The sequence below is a fragment of the Vombatus ursinus genome, unplaced genomic scaffold (genome assembly GCF_900497805.2).
Source record: "Vombatus ursinus unplaced genomic scaffold, bare-nosed wombat genome assembly UNPS02014789.1, whole genome shotgun sequence".
In the NCBI taxonomy this organism is placed as follows: domain Eukaryota; kingdom Metazoa; phylum Chordata; class Mammalia; order Diprotodontia; family Vombatidae; genus Vombatus; species Vombatus ursinus.
Window position 1 is genome coordinate 23,535,471 of NW_020954567.1, and position 16,457 is coordinate 23,551,927.

Consider the following 16,457-nt stretch of genomic DNA (forward strand, 5'->3'; position numbering starts at 1 on the left):
GGCCTGTCTTGAACCGTAAGAGTTGGGAGGAGGGCAGGGAAGAAGGGTTAGTTATTGAAGCATTAAAAGAATTTCGCTTAGAGATAATCTTACCCATAAGATGTTTCTGTTGTTTAGTTGGTTTTGTTTTGGGTTTTTTTGTCTTGGATGTGTGGTTATTGCCTTGTCAGACCTTGCCTTCAAAATCTGGTCACAGATCATGAAATGACTCTCTGGTACTATCAGAATGTTATTGAACTGTGATGTTAAATGAACTATCAGAAGTCTTCAAACTTCTGAAGAAGGCATATACTTTCCTCCTCACCTGTGTTTTTATTTTTAAATATTCCCCCACTTTTCCTAAAATAATATATGCAAATAATTTATATTATAAGACAATAAAATTATAAAACATTTAAGTTGAATTGTTGAGAATTTCAAATCATTATAAACATTTTCAAACTTATGTCAATTTTTTAAAGTTGTGGGTTTTAAGGAACCCAGCTTACTATATTATATCTGCTAAAATGAAAGATAGTGAATTTAAATACAACAAATCATGATATTAAATACTCAACTGTGTCATAGTGCTGTACAAATTGATGATGATGTGGGTTTTGATTCTGAGGCCCTGGGAGCAGAGGTGAGGGCAGTGTGAGGTGCTGCAGCTGTCTTACTGATTAACTTCTTGCAGTATTGTCTCATGTACAATTATTTGCTTGTTTTTTTAGTCCTTGGGATTAAAAACTTTTTTTTTTAATCTCTTTGAGGACTAAAAAAACATGCTCATCCCTTATGTCTTCTTCTCAGATACATATACAAAACCTCACCTCTTCTGCAAGTATTATGGGACACTTGAATTATCAACTTGTCATATATAATTTAATAATTTCGCTAATAATTTATTTCTCAGCAAAGAATCAGCATGAAGCCCTTTCATTCCAAATTGAGATACTGATTTTTAAAAGTTACAGCAATAGGATTTAAAATGAAACCACTTATTCATCTCTAACCATACTTACATGGCCATGAATGCATTTTGACCAATTTAATTGCCTGTGTTAAAGATAGCTTATACTTGATTACATATGGAAAGTATTCCTGTCTGTTTTTCAGAGACTGCTATTCCAAAAAGCATTCAACTCTCAGCAGCTAGTTCACGTCACTGTCATTAATCTGTTTCAACTTCATCACCTTCGCGACTTTAGCAATGAAACTGAACAACACAGTTATAGCCAGGATGAGCAGCTATGTTGGACGCAGCTACTGGCCCTCTTTAGTGAGTATTAAAATACCTAAATTTTCTCTGTACCTCTGAACTTGCTCTTAGGTTGCACACGTCAAAAATGGAATGTTGCCTGTCTTTTTCATTGTAAAGAGACAGTGAATGACTGGTAAAGAGTTCTTTTGTTCAACATTGATATAGTTGCTTGTTATTTGATTAGTTCCATGAGCCGCTCACTGAGTGTTTTGTCTGTGGCAGAGAAAACTCTTGGGAGGGAAAAACTAGTTTTAACAGGGTATAGCAAAAGACTAATAATTGCTTTCTTTTATTTGGATTGGTATACTGTTTCACATCTCTTTGTATTCTGTGTTATCTCTTTCTTTTTCTCCCCTAGTCTCTTTTCTTGGCATCCTGTGCAAGTGCCCTCTTCAGAATGAATATCAGGAGGAATCATGCAGTGCATATCCCCTTCCTGCTGTCAAGGTCTCAATGGACTGGCTGAAACTTAGACCCAGTGTCTTTCAGGAGGCTGTGGTTGATGAAAGACAGTAGTAAGTGTTTTAAAACTCGGTGTGACTTTGTGTGTGATGTGAGAAATGCTCTGATTTGTGTGATATTCATAGATATGTAAAAACTGGCTTCTGAAACACAGCATTTAAACAGTAAGTGGTGTTGTTTGTTCTGGATATTCTTGGAAAATAGGACTGAAGACTTCTTTGTGTTTTTTTATTTGTTTATTTGAATTCCTTCTGTAAAAAACAAATCCTGAGGCTATGTGACCCACTCCTCCTCCCTCTGTCCTCAGAGATGAATCATCCTGTTGCCAGCTTGGGGGAAAACAGTGTTCCCATTTTTCAAGTTTATTTCTTCAACACACCTGAACATTTCTATTTGGAAGTTATAGGAAGTACAGAAGATGTATTTTTTCTTCCATTCTGTCTTTCTTTCTTTTTTTTTTATTCATATAAGGTATTGCTATTACTGTAATTCTTTTGGAGGGAAATTTAAGATATTTGTGCATAGAGACAATAATAGTTGGTCATTCATTATTGACTGATTACGTAATTGCTAGCTTCAGGGCATTTCTAGATTAATTTTTGTTGTTGAGTTTATTGTAATAAATGAAAACAGTATGATTTGCCCAAGATCATTTTTCCCAGGAAGCCCAGTATTTAAAGGTTACCTACAAGGTGAAGGGGCTCATTAGAAAATTTTTTTTATAAAAATGAATTTTTCTTTCTTGGAGGAGTAGGGAATAGAATTTTTGTTTGGGAAACTAGAATTTAAACCTCTTTATCCGTGGTCACTTCCTAAAATTGACCCCCCCCCCCCAACATTAAGATCCCATTGTCTTTCTACTTGTAAGCTTGCAATTCTAGTCTTGATCATTTTGGATAGATTCACAGGTAGCACTTAGCAATAGAATACTGTGAATCTGATAATATTGTTTGCATTAGCATTCATCCTCCCATACACTTTTTCATCTACTCTCTTGATTTATACAGTTCTCTCTCCCCCGCCCCCAACTTAACTACTTTTGAAGTCTGTTCTTCTTGTTTTGGTTCAGTAAACTTTGAGAATTGTGCTGATGATGTTTGGAATTCTGTGATTTGCCAGGGGATTGTTCAGTATTTGTGAGCTAGACTTCAGAATCTTTTCTAAAATGACTTTGTTCCTTTAAAGTGACTTGTGCCTTTTTTCCAGCTCTGCTGTGCTATACTTGTATAGAACGGTAGAAGGCTAAACAGAATAGCTCTGTACCTTTATATATTTCAGTTTGGAGTGATGAGAAAATAACTGGAATTGTGTTTTGAAAACTAAAATCATGGGCATATTCCAAGTATCTTCAGCTTCTTATATCTGGGCTTTACATGTTCAATTTATAGATTTTTCCCCCTTCCATCCTTTTTAGAGAATAAATTCTGTCTTAAGTAAGTACTAATGTATTACAGAATTCTTTTTCTTTGTGGGAAGCAAATTAGCATTAGTTCTCCAAGGCAGTTTATCCACAAGTAAACTAATGCTGTTTTCTACAATTTTTTCTCTTGAGAACTCATTTTTCTTGCATGAAAACATTGTGTCCATCATTGCAGTCTGGAAATTCTTTTTAAAGCCATTAACATTTCCTTTGCAACTGTTTCTTGTTAGTATGGTGCATTACATCTCAAATATCTTCAGCAGAAACACACATTGGAAAGATGTTTTGAAGACTAACCATAGTAGCAGCGTATGTTCTTAAAATGTTTTAACTATGTGCCTCCTACCCACCTTTCGAGAGAGGTCCATTTATTATAATCAATAAATGAGCAACTTTAAGGTGGTGTTTCTGGTCGAATTTTCATCTCTTTCCCCACTACTCTCAAATATTAATTAGTGTGTCTTCAAAGAGTGCGAATAATTTTAATAGCTTAAGAGAAAACTACATATGAAGAGCCAGGGATTCAGTCTGATCTACAGCAGTTAATATCCTTTGTGGCTTTGAGCAAGTTGTAACCTCTCCTGGGTCCAAGTTTTTCTTCATCTGTAAAATATGGATATTGCCTGTATGGCATCTGAAGTTCCTTCAAGCTCTAGTTCTTTGATGAAACTATTTGAAAAAGAAATTGCCTCCTTATTCACATAAGCAATAACATGTGGTCTGCAGTATGATCATATCCATGATATATTGGAACTTTATTGATCAAATATAGTGTGAGAAAGTGCTTTAAGAGTCTTAAATAAGTGTGAGATGTCATGACCTAGTTCTCAGTAGGGTAGATCTTTGTAAATAAAGCAGAATTTTCCATGTAAAATCTAACTTTCAATATTTGAACCAGATTGATTGATTTCATCTGTTGATTACAGTAAAGAACCTGATCTACTTCTAGGCTTCCACCATGGAAATTGGACCATTCAAATTAATCTTGTTTCTAGATGATCTTGTAAACTTTAGGAATTATAAGTTCTCTATTGAGGAAATAATGCTGTGGTTGATCAGGAAACAGTTCCGTTTTATCTTGTATATCATGAAATATAAAAATGGATGGCTATCTTTGATTTCCAGCATTTGGCCCTGGCTGATCTCTCTTCTAAACAGCTTCCAGCCCCATGAAGAAGATCTCTCCAGCACTAATGGTGAGAATTTTCTTACTTTTTTCTGTTTCCCAATAAGTAATAGTAGTCTTATGGCCAGATTGGATGAATTTAAGGGTTACCCTCGTTTAGCTATAGTAATCACATTCTAATTGTATTTTAGTTATTCGTGTATATGGTTCATATTGAAGCTTGATTGTAACCTCCTTGAAGACAAAGGTTTTTCATTTTCATCTTTGTATGCCCAGCATTGAGCATAAGGCTTTGCACAGATTCCATTTAAATAAAAAGGGTTTAATAAATAATTATCAGGTGAATATTTAGTTTCTTTTCACTTCACATAGCTTTAGATGGAAAAAAGAGAAATATCCTTTCATCTGAGTAGGTACAGATTGCTCTACAGTGTTTTCCCCTGTATCTTGCCTTATTATCCATACACTTCCCCTGCTCTTTTCACTTAATCACCACCTGTAGTGTAGAAAGGGTTGGTTTGGGGAAATCGTTTCAGTGATCTAGAATTCTAGCTTCACATCCATCATCTTCTTAGATCCAGGTGTTTGGCATAACAAAAAAAAATGAGATACAGTTTTTCATATCTAGTATTTGTAAATACTATTTTGAAGTGTTTAAAAATTGTTCTGTTTGTAGTGAGATTATTTGTGGTTTTTTCTTTTTTTCCTTTTTTTTTTTTAATAAGGCAAAGAGCTATAGGCCACATTGTAACCTTAGAAGAGGTTCATCATTTGTTCATTTCTTGAGCTGTACTTTGTTCTGAATATTTGCATTCCTTTAATAACAATGTGGATTAATATAAATTTCCTGTGTCTGGTTTTTTTGTTTGTTTGTTTTTACTTTTTAGCTACTCCACTTCCAGAAGAGTTTGAGTTACAGGGATTCTTAGCACTGAGACCTTCTTTCAGGTATGTGACACTGTTATTAATGGTGACACTATTAAAATGAAGGGTAAACAAGAATTTCTGGTGGAGGGGGAGTGGACTTTGACGTGCTCCAGCCTCCATATTACTATGAGCTATGTATTTGACAACTAGTAATGAGGGCTCATGAATGTTGAAGCAAGAATAAGACTGTAACACAAGTAGAAAATGCTAAATAATATGGTATAGGATGAAAGAGAAAAGAATTTGGTTTTATTTTAAGCAGTTCACGTTCAGCATATCTCTTATGCTTTTTATAGGAACTGAGAGAAAATGTAAATATTAAAAATTTTGTATTTATATACTTGCTATTGTTGTTCGTGTTGTAATTTCAGTAATAATGATAAAGCATACTGCAAACACAGCATGAAAATTATTACAGATTTTATTTAGCCTAGCTTTAATTAACCTTCTGAGGGCAAGTTTTATCTTTTGCCTCTGCATTAACTTGACTAACAAATCAGAAGTTTCTAAAGGTCAGGTATTAAAGATATTTAGCAAACATGACTGGGAAAAATGTATGCAAAGTACAAGACCATTAGCAACGTAGGAAATTTGCATTCAAAGAGATTCAGATGGGGAAATGTAATTCATGTAATGTAACCAACATACTATACATTTTAATAGCCTCTGGATGTTTTGAAGTGCTCTTAATATTTTCTGTCATTCAAGCTATTTGCCCCACCTTTTTATCTTTTTAAATGCGTGATATTGGGTTCCATATTATCTATAATAAAACTTCACTAATTTGCATTTGTGATCAGGCCAGGGACTAAGCATAAATTTGCTATATATATGTAAGAGGAGTTTATCGAACATCCTAATAGATAATAAACATTTATTAAGCACCCATCATAGTGGGCCAACTGCTAGGGATACAAAAAAAAAGGGCAAAAAACCTTTCTTTTCTTTAAGGAGCTCACAGTCTAATAGGAGAGATCACATACACACAGCTCTTTACAAACAAGTGTATACAGGATAATTTGGAAATGATCGGGGGGAAGACCCTAAAATTAAGAGGGATGGGGAAAGGCTTCTTGTAGAAAATGAGATTTTAGCTAGGACCTGAGGGAAGTTAGTAAAGTTGTTGAGAAATATTAAAAGAGTAAGTTTTCAAGTACTGTGGGGCATGCTGTACAGTTAGTATGCAAATTAAGATTCATTCTCCTCCTTTGTTATTTTATCCCAATTAGAGCGTGAGTCACTTGAGAGCAAAAACTGTTCAGCTTTTCTTTTTGTGCCCCCAGCACTTACGAGTGCTTAGTGTTTGGCACATTGCTAGCTCTTAATAAATGTTTTTTCATTCATACACATACTTAAATAACTTTCAAATTTCAAATTAATCTAAAATTGTAGACCCACTTCTCAATTAGCAATAGTTAGGCAAACTCTCTGATTCTCATTCACTAAAAACATCTCAGAGGGAAAAACTGCCTATGTAAAGTATATGTTAAAGGTAATATTTTCCTTCCTGATTATTAGCTTTTGGTGACTTGCATATGTTAAAGTTTGGCAGCTAGGTGACAGTGGATAAAGTGCGTGGCCTGGTGTCAAGGAAAGTCATCTTCCTGAGTTTCAATCTGGCCTCTTACTCGAGACGCTTACTAGCTTACTAGACACTTAATAGTTGCATGACCCTGAGCGAGTCATGTAACCCTGTTTGCCTTAAGTTTCCTCATCTATAAAAAGAGCTGGAGAAGAAAATGGCCAAATCACTCTAGTATCTTTGCCAAGAAAACCCCAAATGGGGTCACAAAGAATCTAACATGACTGAAAATGACTGAACAATCAAAACAACATAATGTCAGAGTTGACAAAGTCCAGAAAAATATTTAGCTATATACTTAACATAGATCTTGCTATATAATACATTCCCATTAATATTTTCTTTTTAAAAATGCATTTGTCTTCCATGGAGTGCTACATTTATTTCTACACACTTTCTGTGTTCATATTTGGGAAGTATCAGCAGTATTCATTAAAAAGCGAGGGCCTGAAAAACCAAGTTCCACAGTAACATGTTTATAATACAGGCAAATTACTGAGCTATGCAAAATCTCAGCTTACTGTCCTATATAACATGCAGGAGAAAGCCTTAATTCATAGAATTAAAAGGTATGAAATGTAATCTGGCAGTCCCAGAAAGCAAGAGAGAAATAAAACTATTACTTTTAATATAAGAAATTATGACAATCCTATCCTTTCTTCACTGATTAATCATTTTTACACTGTGTAGTTGATTCACTTCAATACTTTCATGGTTCTGACTTCAGTACTTTCCTGCTTCTGATATTTCACTGCTGCGGACAGAGTATAAAATTTTTAAAATAATAGGAACCTTAGGTATCCATCTAGTTGTACCTCCTCATTTTACAGGAAAGAAGTTTAATGACACAGGAATAAAGCAGCTTGCCCAATGTCATACAGCTAGTTTGTGGCAGAGTAAGAAATCTCCTAATAGTAATTACTCTGTAGTCAAAAAATCTGAAGTCATTTAAGTTAGCTTTACCCAGCCCATGCCGTGTAAGAGGTGTTTGAGGCTAATTTTGTTTTCTGTTTGTTTGTGTCATTTCTAGGAATTTAGATTTCTCCAAAGGCCACCAAGGGATTACAGGAGACAAAGGGGGACAACAGTGGCGAATTCGTCAACAGCGTTTGATCTCCATAGGCAAATGGATTGCTGATAATCAGCCCAGGTATCCATTCCCTGGGCTTCTGGTGTCCTTTTACCTACCTGCTTAGTGAAGTTGTTTTTAGCCTTGTTAAGGCAGTAATTAAAAGCCCCAAGTTGAAACTGACTTGATGGTGATAGCAAATTTAACCAAAGACCAGTTTATATTCCCCCAGCATGGTGATTTATGTATGATGTTTATGTGCATAAGTACTTTGCTTATTCCCAGACATCATTGTTATAACAGACTCACTCTGTAACGTAGACTTGGGTATAATTTTGACTGCATACATATTACACTGAAACAGTGATGCATGTGTAAAGCAGAGGGAACAGAATGTGTGTGGTAAAAGTTGTGTAAAGCTCTAAAAGATGAAGAGAAATGCTCGGAAGTTAGTTGTTAACTCTGCCAGGCAACGTTGTATTGGGCTGTTTGCAGTAGTGAATCCAGCTGGGCCACATAGACTGACTGTTGGACTCTGTACACAGTTCAGTTAGGACTTAATAGGTTTGTGTTTTTCATGTGTGGATTTATTTTTACTTTTCTTTTAGGCTGATTCAGTGTGAAAATGAGGTAGGGAAATTGTTGTTTATCACAGAGATCCCAGAGTTATTACTGGAAGACCCCAGTGAAGCCAAAGAGAACCTTGTCCTTCCAGAAGCATCCCTTTTGGAGTCCCTGCCTGTGGAAGGGAGTCCAGGGCTAAAATCCGTGCTATCTACAGGCAGAAGTGTGAGCACCAACTGCGACACCACAGAGAAGCCCATGGTCACCTTCAAGGAGAACATTAAGCCCCGAGAGGTGAACAGAGAGCAAGGAAGAAGCTACCCACCCAAAGAGGTGAGAAGGGACTGTAGCAAAGGCATAGCAGTTACTAAAAGTGATGGAAAGAAGGACAACAACAAGAGGAAAAATGAGACCAAGAAATGCACCTTAGAGAAGTTGCAGGAAGCGGGAAAGCAGAGTGTGGCGGTGCAGGTAAGATGCGTTGGAATAAAATGTAGAAGAAGGACTTGTCAGGAACCAGTGCTTTAGTTGTGCCCCAAGCCTGCCTGGCGGCCAAAGGATGGTCTGCGGTCTTGCACTCAGGCCTAAGGTACCTTGGAGCTAGGGGGAAAAGCTGTGGGAGGAGCTCGCCTTAGTAACCTTTCAGGGCTTAGAATTTGAGTAAGAGTCTAGTTTAGTCTGTGCTTATGGAAGAGGGGGTACCAGTGGCACTGATTTTGGGCCCCATTTGTTTGAGTCTGGTCATTTGATTAAAATGAGTCAGCCAGCAATATAAACTTATTGTAGACTCAACCTTCCATCATACCAGCTGCTATACAGTAGTCTCCTTGGAAAGTATAAGTGCTGTTTTCCCCTGATCCCAGACAGGGCCACCAGATCCCTGTAAAATAAAATTAAAGTTCTGATCATCTCTTTACACTTAACTGTTTAAAGATTTTGTTGAAGACCATGAGAATTCTTGATACATCCATCCTCACAGCTGGGAGCACATTTTGTCTTATGTGGGAGTATAATATCACTGCTGGTTAATCTTGACTTTTCTTACGTAGATGTAGTTTAAGCTTTAATCACTTAAAACTGAACTAAGACTTGAAACACACTATACTGCTGGTTCCTTGAGTTAAATTTTTTGTTTCTTTTACAATTTTTGTTGATATCTTATGGTTTCTTGTCACCTTCATTTCTGCATGTGCATGTGAAAGTGATGTACACTCTTCCCTCCCAGAGAGTCATCCCTTATGGCAGATCATTTAACCCCCCCACCCAAGTCAGCAAAACTTACCAAAACATCAACCAAGGGTGCAGTGTTGCACACCCCTAGTCCCCCACCTCTGCCAAAAAAAAAAAAATTGGAAGGGGAGGTGCATTTTAAAATTATTTCTTGAGGGCCAACCTGTGCAGTGTATCACTTCAATTACACATTCAGGTATTTATTTATGTTATTCTTTCCATTTTCATTGTTGGAGCCACTGTATACATTATTTTCCAATTCTGCTTTTACTTCACTTTGCGTCAGTTCATTGATGCATTCATTGAATTAGCTCTTTCTAATGATGCTGGTTTGTTAACTTTCGTAGCAAGATTAAAGTAAGAGCAGGAATCACACGATTTGTTATAAGGTGGGAATGAGGGAAAGAACCAACCACTCAAAGGAATAGAGAGCCAAGAATTAGGAGAAAAGACATACATCTGACTGCGAGGCTGGTATCTGCAACTGTATCGCCCCTGGGTCCAGGCTCGAGGGTATCCTCTTTTTTTGTTGCCTAGCCAACCCAAACCTGCCTGCCCAGCCTGTTGCTAATGTTTGTCCCACTTAACACCCCCTGAATCTCTGCAGTCTCCTGTGCGCTCTGTTGTCACAGCTGTCACTGATAACCAAACTGCTGAGAATCTAAAGGGGCGCTTTGAATTGAGGGGTTGAGGCAAGGACCCCAGCACTGGCTGTTGAGACCTGAACCCCTCCAGTTGTGTATGCACATGGTTTGACATCAGTCTGGAGGAGGTGGGAAGGAAAGGGGGAGTGACTGGTAGTCAGAGCTTGATGGTACAAAATCTGTCTGAGCCACGTGAGAGGCGGTGATGGGTAAGCAGAGTGTATTGGATGTAAAACCAGCAGGCGCAGGTCTGAGCCTCCCACCAGCTGTGCCTTTGGGCAAAGCAGGCCACTTCTCTGAACCCCAATTTCCTCATCTACAAAATGAGCAAGTTGAACTGGGTTATTTCTGCATTGCCTTCCATCACCAAATTTGTGATCTCCCAAATTAGTCTGAAGGGTAGGGCTTCCTGACCTGAGGCTAACAGCTTCAAATGACTATTTTTAAATTCTCTAAAAGAATAAAATGATTTTGTGTAAAAGTAGATGATTTTTGTTTGGTGAGTTTATGTCCTAACAGCATGTAATTTTTCTGGCCATTAATTGTCTGTTTTCTTCTAAATGCCTGTGAATTAAGTTTTAAAAAATATATTCTACAGCGTAATACATTGCCTGTGGTAAACATTTAATGTTTATTGATTTTAAATATTAGAGCAGTAGCCAAGTTTTAAATGCATTCTTCAAAAGTGGGTCCTTCTTTCTTACCCTAGCTTCTAGTTCCTTGTAGCTAAAGTGATAGTTGCCATTTTGTTTGTTTGTTTTTTAACAGTGTTTTAGAAAATTTTTCCTGTTGCTTCATTTTGTTGTAGGTAAAATCTCAGACCGAATTAAGAAAGACTCCAGTGTCTGAAGCTAGAAAAACACCTGTAACTCAGACCCCAAGTCAGGCAAGCAATTCCCAGTTCATCCCTATACATCACCCAGGAGCCTTCCCTCCCCTTCCCAGCCGGCCAGGTAAAACCATTTATTCTCTGGAATGTCTTCTTTTTGAGGGCAAGGAATATTACCTTCTTTATCCTTGAATTTTTCCACAGGCTATTTAGCACCATCCCTTAGATATATTAGGTATTTAATAAAAGTTTGTCACGTGACAAATAGCTTATCTTTTGCCTAATTACAGTTGTATGAAAGTGTATTCTTGAGCAAATTCAGGTTCAGTTCTGTATAGCAAAATGCCAAAGTTGGAAAGTATTCTCTAAATACTTTGGAGTTTTGTTTTGTAACATTCTTCTCGATGTACTAATATCTGCAGATATCATTTGAGTGTTGCTACCAACAGACAGCAGGATTTTCCTTAGAAAACACTGGAGCATTTCCTGCTTATCGTTGTCAAAATTGAACAGTAATAAAACTCTTGAAAAGTAGGCTTCCTGAAGAATCTTCATACTCTATAGGTAGTGCGTGAGAATAAGATGAAGACTATGTGTTGTGTCTTTATCTCATCAAGACATTTCATCCATTGGATACTGGAGATGAAAAATGGCAAAATGCCCTGTCTTACGTTGTTCTGCATGACATTATGAAGGGCTCATTCCCTTTAGCTAAGCTATCTTTCTTTTTCTATTTTAAAGGGTTCCCACCCCCAGCATATGTTATCCCCCCTCCTGTGGCATTCTCTATGGGCTCAGGTTACACCTTCCCAGCTGGTGTTTCTGTCCCAGGAACTTATCTTCAGCCTACAGCTCATTCTCCAGCAGGAAACCAGGTGCAAGCTGGGAAACAGTCCCACATTCCTTACAGCCAGCAACGGCCCTCTGGACCAGGGCCAATGAACCAGGGACCTCAACAGTCACAGCCACCTTCTCAACAATCCCTTTCATCTTTACCAGCTCAGCCAACAGCACAGTCTACAAGCCAATTGCAGGTCCAGGCACTGGCTCAGCAACAGCAGTCTCCTACAAAAGCTGTGCAGGCTTTGGGGAAAAGCCCTCCTCATCACTCTGGATTCCAGCAGGTAAAATGGAAATGGAAAGTACTGTGGTTACAGCAGAATCCCTGTGACAGGGAAGAAAGAAAAATGGCTGCTGGGATTATATTCCAACAGGTTAATTAAAGTGGTAACTGTTGTGTTTCCTGTCATTGAAATGGAATTGACTGTTGGTCAGTAAATATTTAGTAAGCACCTACTGTGTACCAGGCATTGGACTAAGCACTGGAGATACAAAGAAAGGCAGAAGACCATCCCTGCCTTCAGGGAGCTCATAGTCTAATGGGGGAGACAATGAGCAAACAAGCCTATGTTCAGGATAAATTGGAGATAATCAACAGAGAGAAGAGGGATGATGTTTTATCTAAGAAAGTTTCTGACCCATTATGCTTGTCTTTGTGATGAGAGAATTCTTAAACTTTGACTACCATTCTTTCTTGCTGCTACTGTATCTTCTCTCTTACTTTCAAAACCTTTTGTGGAATTTTCTCTAACATTTGCATATGTTTTTACAGTGCATGAGAAATGGCACCATTATCTTTCCTGATCTCAGGGTGCTGAATGAGTGATGTTGACAGCTGTAAACTTTGCCATTGCTGCCTGTACTAGAGGCAAGAAAATTCTTTGGCCTCTGAGATGGTTAGGTTATGAGGGAGATTTTCAACGCATGAGCTTCATGTGCTAAAGCAAGGGTGGGTACCTGCGGCCTCGAGGCCACATGTGGCCCTCTAGGTCCTCATGTATGGCCCTTTGACTGAATCCAAACTTGACAGAACAAATCCCCTTAATAAAAGGATTTGTTCTGTAAAACTTGGACTCAGTAAAAACGCCGAACCTAAGGATCTAGAAGGCCACATGTGGCCTTGAGGCTGCAGATTCCGTACCTCTGGGAGGCTAGAGAAGCTTACATGTAAGCAAGGAATTCATGGGAAGACATAAGGCTCAGAAGTTTGGGCTCTGCCATTGGTGAGGCATGTCTCCTTGACCAGGCCATTGCATCTCCATTGCATGCTTATCTGTATAATTCAGTGGTTGGACTAGATAATGTCTCTGGTCTCCTCCAGCTGTAGTATTCTTCCTCCCCGTGCCACATTCCTCTCCCCCCCCCCCCCCCCCCCCCCCCCCCCGGAAGCTCAGCATACAGAAAAACCAATAAGATAAACAATTGAGTAGAATCTACTGTAGTCTAAAATACATGAATTCTCTAGTTTCATATTTGTTATGAAACAATGTTAGTATCATATTTTGATCTTGGGTAAAATCCGTTTCATTTTTAGTATCAGGCAGATGCTTCCAAACAGCTATGGAATCCACCTCAGGTCCAAGGCACATTAGGGAAGATCATGCCTGTGAAGCAGCCCTACTACCTTCAGACCCAGGACTCCCTAAAACTGTTTGAGCCATCCTTGCAACCTCCTGTAATGCAACAGCAGCCCCTAGAGAAAAAAATGAAGCCTTTTACCATGGAGCCATATAACCAGAATCCCTCAGAAGTAAAGGTCCCAGAATTCTACTGGGATCCAACTTACAACATGGCTGATAATCGAGCGGTGATGACCCAGCAAGCGAGTGTGGACCGTCGGGGCAAAAGGCCGCCAGGCGTCTTTCCTTCTGAGCAGGATGCTGTCCCTAGAGTGCCATTCGAGGTGAGCATGTTTTCATATCCACAGTCAGAGGCCCTTGTTTGTGGAGAACTTTCTGGTACTGCTGTGTGGAAAGCTGCAGAACAAAGTACACGTTTCCTTCTTATTTGCTTAGAAAAATGAACTTTGATCCAACTCTTTTTTTTTGGTGCAGAAGAACTGATGTGTTGGGGTGTTGTGATGATTCCTCACCTATGTTTGATTGCCATAGTAAAGATGGTCTAGCAGAAAATCTGTTTGTAGCATATGAACATGTTAGAAAAACAAGTGACATGGGACTAGCCCAGTAGGGCTGACTTGACTGTGATGTAAAAATAGAATTACAGGGTCACTTTATTTTTTAAACCAGAAATTATTTCTTGATAGGGACAGAGTCAGCTGGTTGTTTATGACTGCTTTTCTTTGCCCCATCTCCTGCACATACTATGAGTAGGTCATTGTACATGTCTAGAGGGGAGCTGCTCCTGCTCCTGCCCCTGCTAGCTTCACCTGCTGCCAGGCCCCTGGATCCATGGCACGTTTTTAACTCAACAGCTGCCGTCCCCTTCCTAATCAAGGCGATGGCCTGGGTTTCTGCTCAGTGCTTATTGTCTTCTCTCTTCCTGTTTGGTCTGTTGTCTTATTCTCTGCCCCTCATCTCTGTATCACCATGTTCCCACCCCCTAGAGCCCTCTTTCTTCTCCCTCACCTAATAACCTATGCTTAATTTGTTTTCAGTTTCTTCCTCCCCCTTAACCTTCCCTGTCTCCATTTCAACCAGTGTTCTTGCTCAAACCACTCTTTTCTCTGCTATTCTTCCCTTCTCCCTTACTGCATCTCACTGTGCTCCTTTCTGTCACTAGGACCCCAAGAGCTCCCCTCTGCTTCCTCCGGACCTGTTAAAGAGTCTGGCTGCCTTGGAGGAAGAGGAAGAGCTGATTTTTTCTAACCCTCCTGATCTTTACCCAGCTCTGCTGGGGCCTCTCGCCTCTCTTCCTGGACGAAGCCTCTTTGTATGTATTTGACATAATTCTGCTGCTGCTTGCTCTAACGCTGACTTCTTTTCTGAGACTGTATTTGAAATCCATAAAGATTGAGATTTCTTCTTCTTTGGGTTTCCAAACAACACTTCTTTATTATCCTTAGACCTAAGGAGAGAAAGCATGGGAAACATGTTTCTAACTCAGAAATTCCCCCTAAATATTTCATTCACTATAGTTTGAATAAAAAAATGTTATCTAAAGTGGTTATGATATCTACAAAGAATTATTGGCCTTCTCATGCAGGTATGACATTACAAAGCTTTCTCACTATTTAGGTGGCAATTACATTTTGGAGTCCCAGAATCTTGAAGCTTATTTTCACTGTTTTTGAGGAACAGCAAAATTCTTGAAATGTACTCTTACAATCATAGGAAATTTGTGATTTGATCTGGATCAAAAAGGTTATGAACTAAAATGTTTGGAATAGAGAGGTCTGAAGTAATTGGACACGTAAGGATTGTTTTCTATCCAGCTGATTAATTGGGGGGGCGGGCGGTAGTGTTGCAGTAGGGAAGGAGGAGGCACCCCAAATCACACAAGCTGCTGCTTCCAAAGCAGAAGGGGGGGGGGGGGGGGTGGATATTCCTATTTGTAAATATCAAGTGTAATAGAAAGTAAATGGCATGTACAAAGTTTGTAAACAGCTGTAAATTAAAATCAATTCACAAGATCTTTTTTTTTTTTAATTTTTTTAAGCTCTTTATTTTCAAAAAAGTTTACTGATACTTTCACACATGTGCACTTTCTAGGAAAGAGTTATAGAGTTATCCATCAAATTGATATATATCCAGGGAGGATATATGACTCTAAGCGCTCATTAACAAGTTTATTTTCATTTTGGAGAGTTGAGAGTATAAAGCAGGAATCTCCATGCTTATTATCATCCATATAGAAATTGTTGGTGACTGTTTTAAATAAAAGATTGAGCCCAACTCATTTGCCTTTCCCTTATGCCAGGAGCAGCAAAACTTAGGAATATTTAAGCAAATTATTTCAGTCCCAGGAAGGTGACACTTGAGATCCGTCACACCAATGGTCTTGCTACCCACAATGAAAACCACTATAGATTTCCCTGACTAGCAGTGGGTAGAGCAGTGTCAGGCCCTCTTTGTGTTTCAGTAGTTCATGGCAGCCGTTTTTAGGCTAGCAATAAAAAGCAGTTAGCCATGAAGCAAGCATGCATGCCACCACCCCAGCCTTGAGAATAAGGGTAGGAGATGTCCTGCCACAAGGCTCTCCATTTTTTTCTTCTACTGCTTTGTTTTCCTATTCTTCCTCTAAATACCAGAGCTTTCTGTTCACTTTTTTCCTAGTGACTGTCATCCTTTTAACCAAGTAACCAAGCAAGGGTTGATATGAATGTGTGTCTAATTTATTTTGTTGAAATCCTACTTTGTCACCTTTTAATGCAATCTTTACATAGCATTTAATACAAAAATACTTTTGAACCCAGAAGTCTTCACCACTTTATTCTGCACTTTGTTATTTGATTATGCTTTCTATCTGAAAGTGCCGTGTATGTGGGTGCTCAATAAATATCGACTTGGCATTTATCCAGTGAGAGTGGCTTATTTCCTATTTTTATTAAAGTTATGACAAATA

The 16,457-nt window shown here is 38.5% G+C and overlaps 1 protein-coding gene across 1 annotated transcript in view; it reads left to right on the forward strand.

The window, feature by feature from the left end:
- The window catches only part of SMG7 (SMG7, nonsense mediated mRNA decay factor), a 96,676-nt gene that overhangs the window by 74,112 nt on the left and 6,107 nt on the right, over positions 1–16,457 (forward strand). Inside the window, exons 8-16 of the mRNA XM_027868422.1 lie at positions 1,096–1,258; positions 1,599–1,755; positions 4,248–4,318; positions 5,136–5,196; positions 7,788–7,907; positions 8,435–8,861; positions 11,073–11,217; positions 11,835–12,217; positions 13,468–13,836. Coding sequence (XP_027724223.1) covers positions 1,096–1,258; positions 1,599–1,755; positions 4,248–4,318; positions 5,136–5,196; positions 7,788–7,907; positions 8,435–8,861; positions 11,073–11,217; positions 11,835–12,217; positions 13,468–13,836 — 1,896 coding nt within the window. The remainder of the gene's footprint in view (positions 1–1,095; positions 1,259–1,598; positions 1,756–4,247; positions 4,319–5,135; positions 5,197–7,787; positions 7,908–8,434; positions 8,862–11,072; positions 11,218–11,834; positions 12,218–13,467; positions 13,837–16,457) is intronic.